At 42.2% G+C, this 21,536-nt stretch overlaps 1 protein-coding gene across 1 annotated transcript in view; it reads left to right on the top strand.

Moving 5' to 3' along the window:
- The first annotated feature begins 6,348 nt into the window (after positions 1 to 6,348).
- nsmfb (NMDA receptor synaptonuclear signaling and neuronal migration factor b) overlaps positions 6,349 to 21,536 on the top strand; it is a 55,340-nt gene continuing 40,152 nt past the window's right edge. Inside the window, exon 1 of the mRNA XM_056292525.1 lies at positions 6,349 to 6,419. Within this exon, the coding sequence (XP_056148500.1) occupies positions 6,349 to 6,419 (71 nt within the window). The remainder of the gene's footprint in view (positions 6,420 to 21,536) is intronic.

The following is a 21,536-nucleotide window of genomic DNA, read 5'->3' on the forward strand; positions in this document are numbered from 1 at the left end:
AAGGTATTCAGTCAAAAATATTGTGATATTTGATTTCGCCAATATTGCCCGACCCTATATTCAAATTTCATCTCAATACAGTACCAATAAAAGACAGTAAATGATAAAATAGCCTGCGAATGCTGCCTATTGCCCTGGCCTCTGTAGCCGACGTGCCTTTAGAATAGAAATGCTATCCGTCTGCTGGGGAAGTGCAGCTCTGCTGTTTCTGCAGTGTGTAGGATTTCATCTATGACTGGCAGCTCGTGTAGAGCACGAGCAGAATTTTGTGTCTCTGCCGGGTTTCCTCTGAGCAGCATAGTGGAGCTCTTTTGTGTGTCTGTGTGGGCATGTGCACATGCGTGTGTGTGTTTGTGGCATGCACTGGTGAGATCGCTTCGGATAGCCATGCAAGCCATACACAAGGAACATAACGCAGATGGCTGCTTAAATATTCATACAGTCGATTTGTTAACGTGTTTGTTCTTCTCGCTGCAGCCTGAACGGCCTCACGTGCTGCAGAGGAGGAACAGAAGGGAGGGATAGATAGACACTAAGGAAAAGAAGCATGTAAACAATGAGGGAGATGGGAGGAAGGCATGGATTATGGAAGAGGATAGGTAGGGGAGGAGGGATGGAGAGAAAGAAAAACAGCAAGGTAGAAGAAGGAAGGAGAGTAAGGAATGCAAAGTGTTGTCTGCTGGGTATGAACTGTGTTGCAGGTAGATGGAGGAATTCAAGTGACCCTCAGTTTGGCTGTCTACCTACATCCCTCTGTCTGGGCTGGTTCTTCATACTGTCTGCAACTCTGTGTATATCGGAATGAATACCATTGGTATTTCAATCATTTCTTGGGTTTTCTCTGCAGGCAGACCTGGGATGCTCAACACAGTCTACCGATGCAGTTTTGAAGTTCATGCATGCAAACATGCTTTCTCTTGCCACTCTCTCAGCTCCATTGTTTATTACACAGGTCTAAAAACTCTGTAAATAATGTTTCAGATCTGGTTCTGTTTCGTTTATGACTCTGACGCTCGACCTGTGAATATACGGAAGTGATAAAGTGGGTGAATTAATGGTAGAAGCTGGAGTCATTTATGTTCTCTGAAGAGTACTGATTTGTGTTTTGTTTTAACATTCTTTGATTTTACAACCCTCTGGTGCTCGTTTCAGTGGTGCTATTTTGAAATATTGTAAACTAAGTATCCTGAATTACAAGTTTAGTGAGTGCCTGCCTGAATACACCTTAATCAAATCAATGCCACAAAAATATATTAAATGTAGAACATTTAGAGCCAGTGAGAGCTCTTCCCGGCCATCCCTCCTCAGCTGTCCTGTATGCCAACCATCATCAAAGCAGGTACCAGTCTCTGAAGTGGGGTTCAGTGAGATGGATCTGATTTCCATAGCTGTGAATACAACACGCTATGCTCCTCTGTTATTGTATGCTGTTAGTAGCAAAGCCATAGCTAATGTCAGTGTCAAGGGGGGCATCGGTGACTCATATCTTCATGGGGTCCTGACGCACAGTCGATGAAACCAAGCTTTACTAGCAGCTACCCACCTTAACCACATCCAACCCTTTGCCCATCAGCACTTTGACTGTACGCCCACAATCGTACCAGGAACCCTGACTGAGGTTTACAATCCCCTTCCCACCCTCATGGATAGTTTTTTTTTTGTTTTTTTTTTCTAGAGAAGGACTGTGAAAATATAATTATACCAAAGTCATTGTTGATCTTAAGACATTTTGTTTAATTTCGAGCAGGTATCATTTTTGGAAATTAACCCACATGTAGAGTGTTTTATGATCTGTGCCATTTTATTATTAATTTGGATGCAATGAATTATGCTGTCTACAATCAGGAGGTGAACTCTAGTCCATATATGAAATTGTGGGTAACAGTGCATTTGGATCCAGCTCTAGACAACACTAATGGGGGGGGGGGCTATGTTGAACTTCACTTTGTTGTCATATAAAAAGTATGATGTACCTTGAAATGCATGTACCCTGGCTCTCTCAGTCCTTACCTTTATACAAGGAAATAATAGATAGTAACAAAAACAATAAATAAGGAATCAGAAATCCCACAAAATAATAAATCACAGAAGTTAAGGTGCCTACTGTCCATTATTCTGGTGGCCTGGGGGTAAAAACGGTCTTTGAGGCAGCTGGTTCGAGCTCTGATGCTCTGACATGACCGGTTAAAGATGTCTGTTAAAAACGTTCAATAGCTGACTAGAGCAGGTCTCAAGGACGTGAAATGGGATACCCTCTGGGCCAGCAGCTTTGCGTGCGTTGACAGATTTAAAAACCTTATTCATGTCAGCCTCCATCACTTGATGTGTTACCTTGTTGAGTGAGTGCTCAACAAGGTTCTGTGTATTGTCTGGTGGTCCTGAGTCAAACTCAAAGCGGGCATAGAACCTGTTCAAGTCCTCCTGGAGTGAAGCAGTGGTGTTGGTAAAACCGTTTGGATTTGTAGTCTGTTATCACTTGCAGTCCCTGCTATATGCTATAGAGCTGAATGTCGCTATTAATCTAAGGTGTCTAACTCGGATAGGAGCGGATGGTACGAGTAGGAAACGGATATCCACACAGAATCCCCCCCCCCTTTTCTCCCCAATTGTATCCAGCCAAATTACCCCACTCTTCCGAGCCATCCCGATCTCTGCTCCACTCCCTCCACTAATCCGGGGAGGGCTGCAGACTACCACATGCCTCCTCCGATACATGTGGAGTCGCCAGCCGCTTCTTCTCACCTGACAGTGAGGAGTTTCACCAGGGATGTAGTGCGTGGGATGATCACACTATTCCCCCCAGTTCCCCCTCCCCCCCAAACAGATGCCTCGACCGACCAGAGGAGGCACTAGTGCAGCGACCAGGACACATACCCACATTCGGCTTCCCACCCGTAGACACGGCTAGTTGTGTCTGTAGGGACGCCCAACCAAGCTAGAGGTAACACGGGGATTCGAACCAGTGATCCCCGTGATGGTAGACAACGGAATAGACCACCACGTCACCTGGACACCCAGTCCACAGAGAATTTAACTTGGTCAGTAACTGCATTGGTGTATTTGTTCAGGTTCGGAGGGTTCCTAAAAACTGACCAGTATGTTCAATCAAAACAACTCTGAAGTTATTGCTCATTTTCCGCCAACCAGCAGTGTACTGTCCTCAAGGTGCGTTTCTCGCTCTTAACTTTCTGCTTGTAAACATGGTAGCAAGAGCATGGATGAATGGTCCGATTTCCCAAAATGAGGCCATGGAATAGACCTGTATGCTCCCTTGATAGTGGAGTAGCAGTGATTCAAGATCTTGTTGGACAGCTGACATGCTGGAAGTATTTAAGTAGCACTGATTTGAGGCTGCAGTGATTGAAGTCCCCCACCACAATGGAAATACCCTGCGGATGCTGATTCTATAGACTCTGATTGCACCATAGAGCTTTTCAAGAGCTACTGTAGTGTCAGCGTGTGGTGGAATGTAAACAGCAGTTAACAGGACAGGGTGATTGCATTGGTAGATGAAATGGTTGACACTTGATTGTAAGATGTTCCAACACTAGCGAACAGGACTGGGAGGTTGCTTCCACATCAATGCACTACGAGTTGTTAACCTGAAAAGATACCCCCCCCCCCATCTTTTACCTTGCTGGTCATTTCAGACAAACAGTATAGTCGGTGCATGGAGAAGCCGTCAGACTGTATGGCCCTATCAGGGATGTTCGAGGTCAGCCAGGTCTCAGTAAAACAGAACATGCAGCAATCCCTCATATCCCATTGGTAGCTAATACAGCAGTAGAGTTACTCTAGCTTGTTGCCAACAGCTTGTACATTGGCTAGGAAAATGCTAGGGATGGAAGGTCGAGTCGGACGATGCTGTAGCCTAACCAGAACCCCACCGTCTTCTGTGTTTTCACCTGTATCGGTGTCAGTTGCTAGTGCTCCAAGATACTGTAGGGTTGTAAACAATGTCTTTTGGTATCTCCAGAGGGGCACACAAGTCTGAAACCTTTATTGAGCTAATGTATGTTATTGTAGCCTGAGTCTCCTTGTAGTTACCTTAGGTTGTTTTAATAGTCTACTTCTGCTTGCATTAAATTTCTCCTTTGTGTGTGTCTATATATATATATATATATATATATATATATCAACACAGATACAGGAATTAGCAGCTGATGAATGCACGATGCACGAAACAGGCCTGTACTGCAATGCATTAAAACTTTTTTTTTCCTGTATCTGTGTTGATATTCCGCTCCTCATTAGTTGAGCACTTATAACACCATTGACGGTTTCGGAAAAAAACCGCTATATATATATATATATATATATATATATATATATATATATATATATATATATATACATCCATTATTTTAACCGCTTATCCTGCTCTCAGGGTCGCGGGGATGCTGTAGCCTATTCCAGCAGTTCATTGGGCTGCTGGAATATAATATATATATACACTCACCGGCCACTTTATTAGGCACACCTGTCCAACTGCTCGTTAACGCAAATTTCTAATCAGCCAATCACATGGCAGCAACTCAATGCATTTAGGCATGTAGACATGGTCAAGACGATCTGCTGCAGTTCAAACCGAGCATCAGAATGGGGAAGAAAGGTGATTTAAGTGACTTTGAACGTGGCATGGTTGTTGGTGCCAGACGGGCTGGTCTGAGTATTTCAGAAATTGCTGATCTACTGGGATTTTCACGCACAAGCATCTCTAGGGTTTACAGAGAATGGTCCGAAAAAGAGAAAATATCCAGTGAGTGGCAGTTCTGTGGGCGAAAATGCCTTGTTGATGCCAGAGGTCAGAGGAGAATGGCCAGACTGGTTCGAGCTGATAGAAAGGCAACAGTAACTCAAATAACCACTCATTACAACCGAGGTATGCAGAAGAGCATCTCTGAACGCACAACACGTCGAACCTTGAGGCAGATGGGCTACAGCAGCAGAAGACCACACCGGGTGCCACTCCTGTCAGCTAAGAACAGGAAACTGAGGCTACAATTCGCACAGGCTCACCAAAATTGGACAATAGAAGATTGGAAAAACGTTGCCTGGTCTGATGAGTCTCGATTTCTGCTGCGACATTCGGATGGTAGGGTCAGAATTTGGCGTCAACAACATGAAAGCATGGATCCATCCTGCCTTGTATCAACGGTTCAGGCTGCTGGTGGTGGTGTAATGGTGTGGGGGATATTTTCTTGGCACACTTTGGGCCCCTTAGTACCAATTGAGCATCGTGTCAACGCCACAGCCTACCTGAGTATTGTTGCTGACCATGTCCATCCCTTGATGACCATAGTGTTCCCATCTTCTGATGGCTACTTCCAGCAGGATAACGCGCTATGTCATAAAGCTCGAATCATCTCAGACTGGTTTCTTGAACATGACAATGAGTTCACTGTACTCAAATGGCCTCCACAGTCACCAGATCTCAATCCAATAGAGCACCTTTGGGATGTGGTGGACCGGGAGATTCGCATCATGGATGTGCAGCCGACAAATCTGCAGCAACTGCGTGATGCTATCATGTCAATATGGACCAAACTCTCTGAGGAATGTTTCCAGTACCTTGTTGAATCTATGCCATGACGGATTAAGGCAGTTCTGAAGGCAAAAGGGGGTCCAACCCAGTACTAGCAAGGTGTACCTAATAAAGTGGCCAGTGAGTGTGTGTATATATATATATATATATATATATATATATATATATATATATATATATATATATATATATATAACGTGTGTGTGTGTGTGTGTGTATGTGTGTATACATACACATATAATAGATAGCGTTTTTCCCCACCGGAAACCATCAATGGTGTTGCTAAGAGTGCTCAGCAAATGAGGAGCGGAATATTAAGAATATATCTTTAAAAAATTAAAAAAAAAATGTCTGTGTGTGTGTACATACATATAATCCCCCACCCCCAAGACTTTTTGGCCACCTGGAGGAAGGACAGACAGGTTGGAGACAGGGCGGTCAGACGGAGAGACAGACAGGTCTTCCTTTTATGGCTTCAGCTTCCTTCCTGTCTCTTCCTCGTTGCTTTAGTTGGATGCGGAGCGGAGCAGAGCGCAGCGAGCCGCTGCCAGACACGCACGTTCTCTGCCGAAGCTCCGCTGCCGGCACCGATTCTGAGCAACTTCCATTATTATTATTATTATTATTATTATTATTATTTCTATTCTGGCAGAACAACATCAAGGGGAAAAAACATATCGGCTAGTAAATAAATGCTGTCCCTCGGGGTACGGATTTTTTAAAAAAAAAATTCCGTGTAATCCTATCCCCTCGTCAATCAGTGGAATGGTCTGCGTTTTCCCCCGTGTTGTTTCCACTTCAGCATGGGAACTGCGGTGTCCAGAAGGAAGAATTTGAAGAATGACGCCATTTCTTCCGTGGCCGCAAAAGTTCGGTGAGTCCTCTGAGCAGCGCCGGGCAGGGCGCGCGCCGCCGCGCAGCGTATCAAGACGCGTTAAATGCGTTTAGTGCGCAAATGTGAAGTCTACATTTGATTATTTGTCATGTTTATGCTTTCATATAAAAGATATGTATGTGGATTGTCAGAAATCGACAATAACCGAAAGCAGTAATTAAGATACGTGCGCATTATCTGACTGAATGTATTTGGAATTGAACTACTATAACGTCCTAATTTGTAAGAAAAAAAAAGAATTCAAATTATTTTAAAAAAATCAAAATCGACATCAATGTTGATTTTGATGATGTTTGATGTTTAATGAATTATGTCCTGTTCATGATTAAAAATATGGGTTAAGAGACTTTCCCTATAGGCTTGGTGCGCTAATTTCAAGCATTTTTATTTAAAAAAATTAGTTTTTTCCCACTCTTTGAATAGCCTATTGGGCTAATGGAGAAGAATTGTACTTTTGAAACACAAGACACTGTTTGAAAGTAGCCTAAGAATTTGCAGCAAGTCTTGCGTTTTGATTTATTCTAATGGAGCACATTGCACAGAGACGTAACACTAGATAATGTGAGTTTGGTTTTTTTTTTTTTTGCTTTTGTGTGCACAAAATGCAGCATGTTTTAAAGTTGAAGAGGCCGTTCATAAAATAATTCACAACAGTCAGCTGGACTTGTGCAAGAGCTGGCCGATATATTTACATGTCAAGGTCATGATATGCGACTAGATGTGTATTGGGATAACAGTGATACTGTGGCGGACACTAGGGGCTATGCCTCTCACCCAGCAGGACTGTGAGCTGGGGGCGTGGTTTATGTTCCCGGGCTCGCCGGTGCAGGGTTGTTCCTGCTGCAGTTGGTTTTTGGAGTTGAGGAATAAACATCAAACTTGCCTTGGTCTCCTGTGTTTTTCCTCATTCCTGCCACAATACAATTTAAATGTGGTTTTGAAGGCTGCAGTATCAACATTAATTTATCAACATTTCCATTTTGTAAATATGTTATGAAAGAACCAATAGTCATCCATAAAACATCACCACATTATCACTAAAGTTGTATCACTAAAGATGTATTGAGTCAAGAATATCATAATATGATTTTGCTAATACTGGGTGGTCCTAACTTGTGTTATGATGAATTTGGTTTGGCGTTTGTTCGCTGATTTATTATGAGTCGTGACATGACGGCTCTCTCAGACTGTCATGTGACATGTCACCACGTTCCTGGTTCAAAAGTGTTGAGATTACTAATGTATAGTTGGCACTACCAACACATTGACAACACATTGATTTGTAAAGGCATTCTTGGAGCCAGCACACAAAGGAAAAAGAGAAAAATAAATAGACATACACCATAGGTGGACATATACACTTGCGCTTAAACATTTTGACACGTGTACAGAGATACACCTACTCACATAGTCTGCTGTATCAACACAACCACTTAGCCACGCAAACACTTCTCTACAGTGCAACACATACAAACTTGCACACCCACACGTACAGATTTCCACTTGCACTTACACACAGTGACCTTTATACTTACAGTCGCATCCACACTTGAGCATGCAGCCTCCATCTCTGTCAGTCTTTCTCTTGCTATTTATCGATCTCTCTCTTCTCTTTCACTCCCTCACACTCTCACACTTAACCACACATAAATCAAGCTGATTGCAGAATCCCAGACATCCATCTGGACTGCTGCCAGCAGAACTGTGTACAACTCCCGTTCTATTAACACTTGTTCAAATTCAAGTGGAGTCGACAGTAAATTAATGCATTAATCAATAGCAACACACAATAACATTTCTCTGAATCAAAGCCAAATCTTGACCTGTCCAAAACAGTAGGCATAAGAGCAGGCGATGCTCCATTTACTCTTCCTGTATGATAATGAAGCTATCGAACCATACGGGTGCATTTGCCAGCTTTGTGAGTATGCTCTTTCACAGCCACTGTGGCACGAGAGAGAGAGATGGCTGAGGACCATGCCCCTGATGCCAGATGTAACCTGCAAGATGTTAAGTAGGACAAAAGGGTCGCTCTGTTTTTTAGTGTCTCTTTTCTCCTTTTGTCTGTACTTCTGTCCTTTTCTCGGGCTCTCCTCTTTAGCCCCTTTCTTTTACCTAATGTCTTTTCTCCTCTCATCTCATCTATCTCCCTCTCTGGTACCACTTTACAATAAGGTATACTTATAAAGGGTTTAAAAGTTGTTAGTGATTACTTTAATGGTTAATAGCTTATTTATAAACACATTATAAATTAGTAATAAAATGTTATAATCCAACGATTTAAAAAAACATTTTGGGTTGCCAGGTTGGGAGCCCACATTTCATCAATACAAGAGTCGCCATAGACATTCTCTCAGAAACCACGTGACCAGAAGAGGCCTGCACATTCTCATTCTCAGTGAGCAGCACACAAATAAAACAAACTGAAAATGTCAAACATTTCATACGCAAAAGTCAATTTTTGGGAAGTAGCAATGGGAGCTACAGTTGCAGTGGCTATTACATATTAACTAGCCACTGTAACTGTAGTTCTCATATATATATATATATATATATATATATATATATATATATAAAGTAGCAATATTAGGAAGTCAGAATATTACTTTACGTTTATATCCGAAAATCTCAGAAATCCCACTTAAACAGATAAAGTCATTGTCATGCTCCAATTCCACTTCAGGCCCTCCTGAATTCATTTCAGTTGACTCAACTAAAATTAAGAGCAAAGATGATATTGTTGGGTACTTCAATGAGCATTTTATATCAGCTGGGTCTGTTTTTAATACATATACAGCAGGGTCTCGGAGCTCTAATTCTAGTTCTGTGACACCTCTATCCTGTACAACACCTAGGGACCCCTTTGATTTTAGACCTATTTCTAGTGTGGAGATCCGTAAAGCTTTGAAAGCTATTCATCCAGAAAATTTGTCTAGACCTGACAATCTGGATCTAATCCTTGTCTTTAAAGCTTGCAGCTGATTTTGTTGCTGAACCCATTGCTCATATTTTTAATCAGAACCTCCAGACTAATTCCATCCCGCAAATTTGGAGAGCAACCTATGTTCTCCCCTCATTGAAGGGTAGGGATCCTTCAGACTTAAATTATCACCCTATACCTAAACTTCCTTCCCCTTGCCAAGATTGTAGAATCTCAAGTAAACTCTCAATGTAAACAATTGTTGGCTGTCTACAATATTTTAAGTGAAAATCAGTCTGGCTTTAGATCAGGTCATAGTGCCATAACAGCAGCTTTGTTGGTAACAAATATCAATGCTTTGGACAGAAAGCAGCACTCTGCTGCCCTGTTTGTTGATCTGTCCATGGCATGTTATTTTGTTGACCATGAGCTGCTTTTACGCAGACTCAATGGTATCAGTATGGGTGACAAGGCTATAGAGTGGTTCAGGAGCTACCTTGCAGATAGAACCCAGTGTGTATACATATACAGATGGTCACAAGTCAAGCTTCGTGGAGGTCTCAAGGGAGTCCCCCAAGGTTTAGTTTTAGCCCGTCTTATTTTCTGTTTTTGTAAATAACATTGGGAAGGACATTCTTACAGCTAAAGTGCATCTTTATGCAGATGATACAATAGTCTACTCAGTTGCCTCTTCTCTGATTCAGGCTGTTGATGTGCGCCACACTGCCTTTCAACAACTGCAGGCCTCATTGAATGGTCTAAAGTTGGTTCTCAATGCTAAGAAAGTGAAATTCATTGTATTTTCCAGAGCTCACTCCCAGATCTCTTATGTTGGCATTCATGCCTTAGGAGGCGGCTCAATTGAAAGAGTATCATCCGGCAATTACTTGAGTATTTAGATGGATGACAGGCTCTCTTTTAGAGTGCATATTGAGAACCTAGTGAAGAGACTGAAGGCTAGGGTGGGATTTTATTATCGAAATAGGGCCTGCCTTAATATGGAGTTAAGATAACACTTGTTCAGGCTACATGCCTAAGTGTTCGAGACTATGGGGACATTACTGACATGCATGCTGCCTTCTCTATGCGTCGCTTCCTAGACTGTTTATATACAGTTCTCTACATTTTATATCCAGCTCATTGCCCTGTACACAGCACTGTGTACTTTGTGATCTGGTTTCCTGGACTTCATTAAGCCTAAGGAGACACCAGTATTGTTTTTTTTTTACATGCAAAGCCATATTGGTTAGTAATCTCCTATCACTCACCAACAGCTGTTATGATTTTTGCTCAACTAGATGGCTGCTCTACAAGAACCCAGGATTTGCTCAGAATTAGATGGAACAGCTTTCTCCTATTTTGCACCCTGGTCATAGAATAACCTTCAGAACAAATTACAGGTTAATGATTTTTTTCTCCCTGGGAGAGTTCAAAGCTGTGATAAAAACTAACTCGAGTGCAATTGCGATTCCTAAGCTGAGTTTTGCATTATGTAACTGTTGTCCCTTGTCTGTTTTTAACATGCTTTTTTCTTTTTTAATTATCCCTTGTCTGTGTCATGTTCCATTTTATAATTTTTGTAAACTTGTAATGGTGTGCTGTCTTGGTCAGGTCTCACGCAAAAAACAAGACAATCTTTAATCTCATAAAATAAATACTGTTGAGTTGACAGAAGGCAGGTGTGCAGGCTGGACATGTGAGGTGAACAAGCACAATCAGGAGGGAGCCGGGGAGTGCCAAGGAAAGAAGCTATGCCCACACCCCACACACGAGACAGACAGGAAAACAGGAGACACAGGGGAAAAGGGAAACACAGGGGAAATAATTGGAGGCATGGCCGAGGCCGTGTCATACCCCCCCCCCCTCAACGAGAGCCTCCAGGTGAACCCCCAAGCTTATCAAGGTGGTCTCTATGAAAGTCCCTCCCGGTCAACCAAATACTGGTACATATGGCCTTGGTGGTGTACGTCCAACAGCCACTGGACAGTGTAGGCTGGATGGTTATCGATGATCAGGGGGCTGGAGAAGAACGATGTATGGAAACCTGTGTGACTTGATGTTCTATCTGGGCCACATTGGCCGAGAGTGACTTGAGTTTTCCCAAAACACTGCGAAGGACCTGGTTGTGTTGTCCCACCAGGGTGCCCTGGGTGGTGAGAGCTTGGCGGAGGTGGTCTGAGTCTGTTCTGCTACTATCAGCAAAGGTGGACCCAACTGCAGACGCAGACAATGGAATTAATATAAAAGGAATTTATTGTAGGAATAAAGGGGAATGAGGAAACCAGGCAAGGCAGAGGGTAGATAGGCGTTGGCAGGCTGTGCTGAGTTGGATGGTAGATGGCAAAGCTGAGCTGAGCAAAAAACCAGTTAACAGAGTTGAACTGAGCAGGACAGGTGGACAAGGGAGTGAGTGTGGCTGGCCGAGGATAACCTCGGGGGTTTAGTAAACGAGCAGGTGAGGCAGGCAGACCGGAGAGTAGTGATCTTGGAAGCACGGTAAATACAGTTAATGCAAACAACACGAGGCAAAACTCTGAATATGCGATTCTAGAACAGAGTGAGAAACTACCAATGTAGCTGACACAACAGTCTTTTGTTGAGTGGATGGAGAACCAGAGCAGATATACTGTTGAATTGAGTTGATGGAAGGCAGATGTGCAGGCTGCGCACGTGAGGTCAATGAGCCGCAATCAGGCTGGAGAGTGCCAAGGAAGGAAGCCACTTCTACACAGTATACACACAGAGACAGACGGGAAAGCAGGAGATAGGGGGAAAGAGAAACATGGAAACACAAGGGAAATAACTGGAGGCACAGCAGGGGCTGTGACAGAAAGTGCCCAGTATTATCAATGATCGGTCACATTGCTGAGCTACTATCTGGTTCAATTGCAGGAATGAGTGGCCTATACTTACCTTAGGTAGTAGTAACCATCCATAAACTACCCAGCCAACAATAGAAAAGTCATAGATGATGGACAGTCATGTACACAGTCTAACCAAGACACTAGGGGGTTTGTTGTTGAAAGGACAGGTTGAAGGACCTTAGTTCATGCATGGCACCATAAAATGCCAGTGTAAAGCTGAGTCCAGCCGTGGTTCCATGTCCAAAATCTCCCAAATAAAGCTGGTGAATTAACTGATATCATAACTGGTATGCCAAAAGGTGCAAAAATAGGACCCAAAATAGCCCTTATATTGATAAGGTTAATTTTAGGTAGCAGTGAAGATTTGGATTAAGTTTACATAGTGTTTAAGTTTATGGTTAAGTTTAGGTAATAAATGTAGGATTAAGGTTAGGTAGTAATTAAGTTTAGGGTTAAGGTTAGGTAGTGCAGCGTTTCTCAAACCTCTCCTGGAGGACCACTTGTCCTGCATGTTTTAGATCTCTCCCTGCTCCAACACAGCTGATTCAAATGATCAACTTGTTATGAGCTCCCGAAGCTGTCTAATAACAAATTGATCATTTAAATCAGCTGTGTTGGAGCAGAGAGAGATCTAAAACATGCAGGACAAGTGGTCCTCCAGGAGAGGTTTTAGAAACGCTGGGCTAGTGGTTTGGCTAACTTCGTCTAATCACATTGGTTTCTGAGAGAATATCTATGCAAGCTCCCCACACATGGGCTCCCAACCTAACAACCCAAAAGTATTTTCAGTAATGTGTTATAACAACTTGTTGCTGGTTTATAAAACTTTGAGTTATTAACCATTAATGAAGTGATCAGTAATGATGTAATTAGTAACTACTTATAATAAACTCTTTGCAAAGTATACCATATTGTAAGGTGCTGCAGCATTTATCTATTGTTTTTCATCTCTTCTTTCCTCTAATTTCTCTCCCTTTCCTCATCTCCGGTCCACTCCGTTGCCTTTATGATCACATAGACGATGACGTGGGTCATGCCCTCACACTAAATGACCGTGTATGAAGCCATTTCTCCAATCCCATTTCCACATCTTTGTCTTGGTGTTGGCCTTCGCACGTATCTGGTGGTGGATAGATTATGCTACTTAAGGGCCCCAGAGCAAACCCGCTGATGGGGTCATCCTCTTATGGCGATTAACATTAAGTAGTGCATATCATACATTAGCTGATTCAAGTACTCCATTCTCTCTCAAGCACCCTCCCTGTCTTATAAAATATGTGCCACCTGAAAATTATAGGTTTCTGAAATAGTCTGCTAATTTGTGTGTGAAACCGAAACCAGAGCACCACTGATGGCAGCCAAAAGAGTTGGAATTATGAAAAAAATAAGATAAAATAGAGAACTGAGAATAAGGGTTCAGTATTTATGGTATCTCAAGTAGATTGCTGCTGGCAGCTTTTCCTATCAGAAATAATCAACACAATCATTTTACCACTAAACCTTTTGGCCCCACCCCACTTTCATCCCATTTGCACAGACAAAATGTTCATATACAGTTTATCTGCAGCTCCAAAAGTAGGTCTATTGCCAATGTTGTGTCACTTGCATATGATGCATGTCAATTTGTCTCAGGCCCAGACATGACAATACCACTTTTGTGATGAGAATACACATATACATCTGGGCCTGTCAGATTATATGTCAGTTTGTCAAATCATTATTCTGTCACATGCAAACAATGCATTTAAACGCATTGATGAATGTGGACGGAGTTGAGGACATCTGTTCAGATCATCTACTTTAATACTATTAGCTTTGAGATAGATAAGGTGTACGGTAAGATACAGTTATGTTTATTTATGAGATAAGAAATAAAGTTAGGAATGGTTATGTTAAGGTATTAGGTCAGAGATGGTTAAGTTTAGGTTCAAGGTTAGAAATGGTTATGTTTAGGTTTTAGAGATGGTAAGAATCCGGGAGGCCAATTGTTAAGTGTTAAAATTCACGTTGTGTAAATTGAGGTTAAAAGTAGATATGAGAGGATCCTCTTTACTCTGCGTCTTAATTTATAGGCCTCTTATTTCAGTTAGTTTTATCTCTCGAGTTTTCTGACTTATCTAGTGTCATGCCAAAATATAACAGGATGCTTATTCTTGGTGATTGTAATACTTGTGTTTTTCCTTCCCGTTCCCTGACTTCCCATTTTTTTGGATCTTATAGACTCCTTTAACCTCATTCAATCTGTTAAAGGGACCACACATTCCAAAGGCCACATCTTAGATCTTGTACTCTCATCTGGTTTCTCTCTCTAATGTCTTAATCTGGTGGATATGCCTGTATCTGACCATAAAGCTGTAATTTTCTAAGTCCCACTACAGTTCAGTATTCCTAGTCACTATCCTAAAACACTCTCGCATTCTCAATGCTGGCTCTGCAGTTAAATTTTGTGATGCTTTTAATTCACCATCCTTTAATCCCTCGTTATACCCCCTCAATCCACATGCACTGTTAAATTCATTCGACGATCAGTGTCTATCCATCCTCGACCAAATTGCATCGGTCAAAACTATGAAACAAAAAAAAAATCGAATGACCTCCCTTGGCTGATTGATCACACTCCTGCCCTTAGAAGACTCAGTAGAAAACCAGAACGACGATGGAAGGTCAACAAGTCTGAATTAGCACATAACACCCTTAAAAAGCAAATGTTGATATACCAGTTAAGGATGCGCGATCAGCATACTTTTCTGAACTAATAAAGATATAACCACAACCCTAAAGTTCTCTTTACGGTAATTGATTCTGTTATTAATGGTCCCTCCACTTCTTTTTGATCCTGATGTTGAGGTGTCCAAAAATTTTCTCACTCATTTTGTAAAGAAGGAGAATATCATGTCCCAAATCCAGCCAGGCTCTTGCATTCATTCCACTCCCCATGTTAATTTTGCCTCTTTTACACAGATTCAATTACAGTTTCAGCATTGGAGAGGAGAGTCTTCAATATGAACTCCTCCTGCATCTTAGATATCATTCCCACTATGCTGCTAAAAGGAGGTATTTTCAACCCCGTTATTCTGCAAATTCTTAATTCTCTGGCTCTTTTCCAGACAGTTTTAAGCATGCCATTGTTCATCCATTGCTGAAGAAACCTACTTTAGATCCCCCATCCTTAAGCAACTACAGACCAATCTCCAAATTGTCTTTTCTATCTAAGGTTCTGGAGAGAGTAATTTAATCTCAGTTGCTTTCTTTTGTGAATGCCAATAGTGTTTTTAACAGTTTCCAGTCTGGGTTTAGAGCACTTCATAGTACCAATACAGCTCTAGTTAAGGTCACTAATGTCCTACTGCTGACTGCAGACAGAGGTGATGGCTTTATTTTGGTTGTTTCAGAATTAAATGCTGTCTTTGACAGTCGATCACATCATTCTCTTACATCGCTTTAGAGACTTGAATTGGCATCAAGGGCTCGGCTCTTAGCTTATTACGCTTTTACCTCACCAACAGAACTTTTTCTGTTGTTCTGGGTAACTAACTCTTCGATGGCTCAGGTAAATTCTGGTGCCCCTCAAGGTTCAGTTCCTGGCCCCCTTCTCTTTTCTATATACATGCTGCCTCTTGGCCAGGTCATTCAAAATCACGGTGTGCTTTACCATTGTTATGCTGACAACACTGTTTTACATGCTACTAAAACCCACAGATCCTAGTGCCCTCGCAAATTTCACAACTTGCCTCTTTGACGTTAAATCCTGGATGTCTGAGATTTTTTTCCAAATTTGATAAGCCTGATGTCATTCTGTTCTCTCCCGAAAATGTCAGCAGCCCCGTTACAAATCTTGGTCGTCTGTCAGGTAAGATTCCTAGCTGTCTGTTAAGCAGACTGCTAGGAATCTTGGGGCAATATTCGATGCTAACCTCGGTTTTGATAACCGAATCAAACATGTTTGAGTCATGCTTTCTCCAGCACAAACGAATCTCCAAAATTGTTTTTATCAAATGCCGATCTGAAAAAAAGTTGTACATGCTTTTATCTATTCTCGGCTTGACTATTGTAATGCACTTTACTCTGGTATCAGCAAGGGCTCCCTCCACCATCTACAGTTGGTACAAAACAACACTGCTTGGCTCATTACGGGGACAAAGAGGCATGACTATATCACTCCTGTGCTCACCTCCCTACACTGGCTCCCTGTCATATTTCGAATGCATTTAAAATTTTATTGCTCACGTTTAAGGCTTTGAATGGTCTTGCCCCTACAAACATTTCTAATTTATTGACCTGTTATACGCCCTCTCGGCCATTAAGATCCGTAGATGGAACCATGCTTGTTATTCCTAGGTCTTGGTTTGTTACAAAGGGTTTTTGCCGCTAGAGCCACCACACTATGGAACTCTCTTCTTGTCGAACTAAGACAAACCAAGTCTCTAGCTTCTTTTAAATCTCGTTTTAACTTTTCTTTTGATGAAAGCTTTTACAAATGTTTATTTTTTATTTGTACTCTTATTTGGTGTTACTTAAGTTACTTAATTTCTGCCTTGTCTGGTTTTATTTCGTTGTAACACTGTTTTAGAAAAGTGCTATAAAGCAAGTTGATTTTATAATTGTCCTCATTAACTGATACGATGGCATTTTATGGTACTTTGAGACTTGCAGATAAGTTGCATACGAATGTTTTCTCTGTGAGATATTGTCACCCCAATGCATGACTCAGAGACTAACGATGCTAGAACGACGTTTTAATGAGACAAATGAACTTGCAGATCACGAGAACAGACGCCACAGACAGCACAGAGGGCTCGGAACAGGACGTGGCACATCCGGCAACCAAGAATCAATACGTGTGTCTGAGACGATCCGACAAGGAGCCAGGGCAACCCGGGGAATATATACGTAGGGGAGACAATCAGGGAGATTGGGCACAGGTGCGCAGGACAGGGCAGGAACAGAACAGCCAGTCGGAGAAAGGGGAACAGGTGATTGAAGCAGGGGCAATCAGGAGCAACCAGGGTCACCCAGGCAAATGGGGTGCAGGTGAACCGAAACACCAGTGAGATGGGGAACAGGCGAGCCCCGATGACCCAGATCACACAACCATGACAGATTTGGCTCTTTACATTTGATACTTGGATCTCCTTGTGCACCTGTCTTAGCCAGCAGTGTGTATCTGGATTACAACTTTCTTCTTGACTTTCAAGAAGAAAGAGCATCTATCACCTCCATGAGTTGCTTTACTGTATTGGCTTCCTATGCAATGTAGGATTCATTTGAAATGGTTGTTGGTCATTTTTAACTCAGGTTTTTGAGTGATTACTAAGTTGTACCCAGTAGCATTTTAACTCCCTGTGATCTATCATTCAGCCTTAGATCTTTATGGTTTTTCCAAAGTTTAAGATGGAAAAAGTGGCTCTGATGTCATATGTCCAATGAGGCCAGCCATGCCAACCTGGTGTCCTACTTTGAACCACTTGTAAAATGTACTTTTTTAGAACTCAATCTATTAACAGTATACTGACTTATTTTCGTTTGCATTTTCTTCATTTTTCATCTAATTACCATCATTATCATTAGTAGTTTTGTTAATTTTATTGCTGTTTATATCAGAAGTACAGTAGTAGTATTAGTAGTTTTTTTGTGTACTGTTAGTTTTAGTATTAGCAGTGTAACAATTAGTGTTATTATCAGTATTAATGTTTTTGTACCTACAGCCAATGCTTTTAATTGCGATGAAGGGATTTTTTACCTCTTTTAAGTACTTTCAAACGGACGGCTTCTCTGTCCTGTTAATGTCAAGTGTTTCTAGAGCAGCGTAGCAGAAAGATTGTTTGCTCCACAAGGGAGGTTGAAAGTGAAAGTTCCCCATCACGTTTGTAGAGCTGAAATCGACGTTAATATCAGAAGAATTTCAGGGTCATTTCAGAAAAGGATGGCATGGCACAGCAGCTATCAGCCTAATAGCTTTTGCTTTAATGAAATGGGATTTCGGCGCCTCCTGGAAGTCCGTGTGACCAGAAGTGGTGGTGTTCTCATCAGGGCAGAGCTTTGCTCCAGTCATGGTGCCGTCTGCCTATTAGCTATTTGACATCTGGGCCATCAAACTGAAACATTAACTCTACCAAACACCAGATGAAACTGCAGCTGCTGCTTCTAGCCAGAAGGAACGGAACGGAGGACCACTTGTTGGTTTGGATGAGATGCATGTGGGATGGCATTTTTCGTTTTTGTTTTTTTCCCTATCTCTTTTCTATTTGTTTTACCCCAAACGCCTACTGATGACTTTAAATCTATATGAGTAACAAAGGGTAACTGCATGAGTCATCCACTTTGTTGTCTGCGTGACACAGGAGAGCAAAACAGCACAAGTGATTCCTAATGAAGTCATCAGCATCTGCCACCAAACATCCTTCCCAGCTTTTCTTCTCCCCCACACCTGTTGTGATACATGGAGGCAGCCAGAAACGATGCCTCGGTTGGAAATGTACAGAGATGTTATGAAGTCAGAACAGACAGTGGGTGGCTCCCTCTACAATGTATACTTTTCTTTCTTTTCAACCCGGTCTCACAGACAAAACCTTCATATACAACGTGTTTGCTGTTCCCAGAATAAATTGATCCCCTCAAGCATTCAAACTAGTTTAGCAGGACCAGACGTGACTACGCCATTTTGTGATGAGAATGCATTTATATCTTTACATATGTCTGGCCTTATGGCATGTCACGTCAGTGTGTCAGATCACGTTCTGTCACATGCATACAATGCATCTCAACATGCCAACAATGGATGGACATCCAGTCTGATCATCTCCTTTAATACTATTAGATCAATTAGACTGGTAAAGCTGAGGTATAACATTAGAAATGGTATGTTTAGATATTAGATTAGAGATGGTTAAGTTTAGGTATGGGTTTGTTGTGATTAAGGGCTGAGCAAGGATTTGGTAAGTGTTATAATCCATGTTGAAAGTAAATTGGGCTTAAAAGTAGATGTCCTCCCTCTTTCTCCTTTCCCCTCTTGTCCTCTCATCAGCTCATCTTTTTCCTTCTCTTGTTTCTGTTCTTTGCACCATTTGTCTGTCCTTTCATTTCTTCTCTTTTCATCTCTGTAAGTTGACCATGCAGAAGGGGGATGTCAGATGGCTGTAACTTATTAGTGTTCAACCCATCTCTAATGAGAGAGAGAGAGAGAGATAGAGAGAGAGAGAGAGGGAGGGAGGTGGCTGGTGTCACTCATCTGTCTAATTATTCCTTGTATCACTGAGCCAACCTCCCGACGTGCAGAATGAAATGCACAGGTCGTGGTACGGTCAAATCTGAACAATCAGCACCAGTCAGCCCAACCAAAAAAGGAAAAGAAAAAAAGGTCTTGGCAAATGTTAACGCAAACTATTGTGCAGAGCTATGAGGTGCTGATTGGAGAGGTGCTTGCGTGACTGTTAAAAAGTTTGTCCGTCAGCAGTTAATTATTACTTATCTTCATCCAATTTGGAAAATAACATCCCTCCCACCCGCCGTCTGGCAGATGTACTTCATCTTCCCCAGACAATAAGTTTTTTTGTTGGAGTTGATGATTGCGGCTCAGATGGCCTGCCAAATGAGATTTTGTGGTTGGTTTTGACCCCGCCCCCCTGCCCCTCACCCAAAGGAGGGAGAGGCAGGAAGAGATAGAAGGGGAGACGCTAGTGGCAACTGGTATGTTTGTTGTGTCAACTTATCATGTGGCTGTGTATGAGAGACTTCGAGTGGCCACAAAGTCAGCACAGGAAGGAGGCGATGGTAAGAGAGAGAGAGGGGAAGGAAGGGAGGGGGATGTTGGAGGAGGATGTGGCATAGAGGGAGACGAAGATGTGTGATTTTTTTTTTTCCTTTTCTGTCTCTCTAGAGAGAGGTCAGCATCGCGTTAGAAACCTGACCAACGATGTTCTTTTGCCGTGGAACAGAGTAATTCTCTCTTTCCAGAAATGTGTGTGACTTGTCGAGGAGACTAGCATCATCAGAACCCCCACGGGGAGGCCTTTCAGCGCCCTAATCTGGGTGACATCACGCACATTCTTGGTAGTTCTTTGCGAGGACCCCAGAATGACTACATTCATTCCCTAGGCCTTAAAGCTAACCTTAGACATCAGAACTACATGCCTAACCTTATCCCTTAATTTAGCTTTAACCTAATCCTAACCCTAGAATAAACCCTTAAAGAAGTAAGCACCGGCCAAAATTTTCACGCACTGAACTAGAGCAGGACCCAGAATGCAAACACACTCGAGGATAGGGCAAAAATCAAGTCCTTTATTCAGCAGAAGGTTCGGTACACAGAGGTCAATCAGCTCAGCAAAGGTATCCAAAAACGACAGGCAAAAGGCAAGATCCAAAAACACTCAGGTCTGATCTAGAACACGCACGGGGAAAATGCTGGAACGCTGTCACACAAGACCAACTGGCACAGAAGACAGGGAGCACACAGACTAAATACACGAGGGAGGGAGACAATTAGATACAGGTGCAACACATTAGGGCGGGGCAGGTAATCACACAGGAGGGCAGGAAGTGATGGTATCTGCAACGAGAGACGAGGCGAGTATCAACATAAAACAGGAAGCACGAGACAAGGAAATGAGGAGACAAAAGCAATGACGAAAATAAGATGGACTGTGACAAAAACGGCTTCACTCTGATGGTTAAAAACTCAAATTGGTCCGCACAAAGATAGAAATATAAGAAAACACATACACATTTTGTTTTTGTTTCTCTGTACTTTTGAGCACCTCCATTGACTATGTTTATTTTCTAGCCCGTAACCTTAAAGTGGAAACAATTATGATTTTCAACATTAGCTCTCTGTCCAGATAACGCACCATTAGCAGCCATAATAGTGAGCAGTCTTCCGCGTGTCTCTGAAACGCTGCCATAATGGTGTTTGCCGATGATGTCACTGGCAGACAATCTGTGAATCACCGTCTTAGTTTGCATTCGTCTCAGCAGCTGTCTACTGTTGCTAATTTTCATTTTCTTATGCAGCGTAACCTGTTTTGCTGTAGCCCATCCAAAGTAGTGTCAAACCAGAAATTAAATATAGTGTTTGAGTTTCACACCGGTGATGTCACCGGAGGACAAATCTCGTCACCGGTCTTTAAATGGCATTCGGCGGCATTTGGTACAACAGCTGTATGTAGTGTTGTTTTTCGCATTTTCTTATACAGTGTTGTTTATTTCGATGTTACCCACCCAAGGAAGTGGAAAACCAGGAAGCAAGGGTTGTAGCTTTCACATTTCACAAATTTTCTGCCAGTAACACAACCGGTGAACGCAACTTTGATGGCG

The sequence above is a fragment of the Lampris incognitus genome, chromosome 1 (assembly GCF_029633865.1).
Source record: "Lampris incognitus isolate fLamInc1 chromosome 1, fLamInc1.hap2, whole genome shotgun sequence".
Classification (NCBI taxonomy): Eukaryota; Metazoa; Chordata; class Actinopteri; order Lampriformes; family Lampridae; genus Lampris; species Lampris incognitus.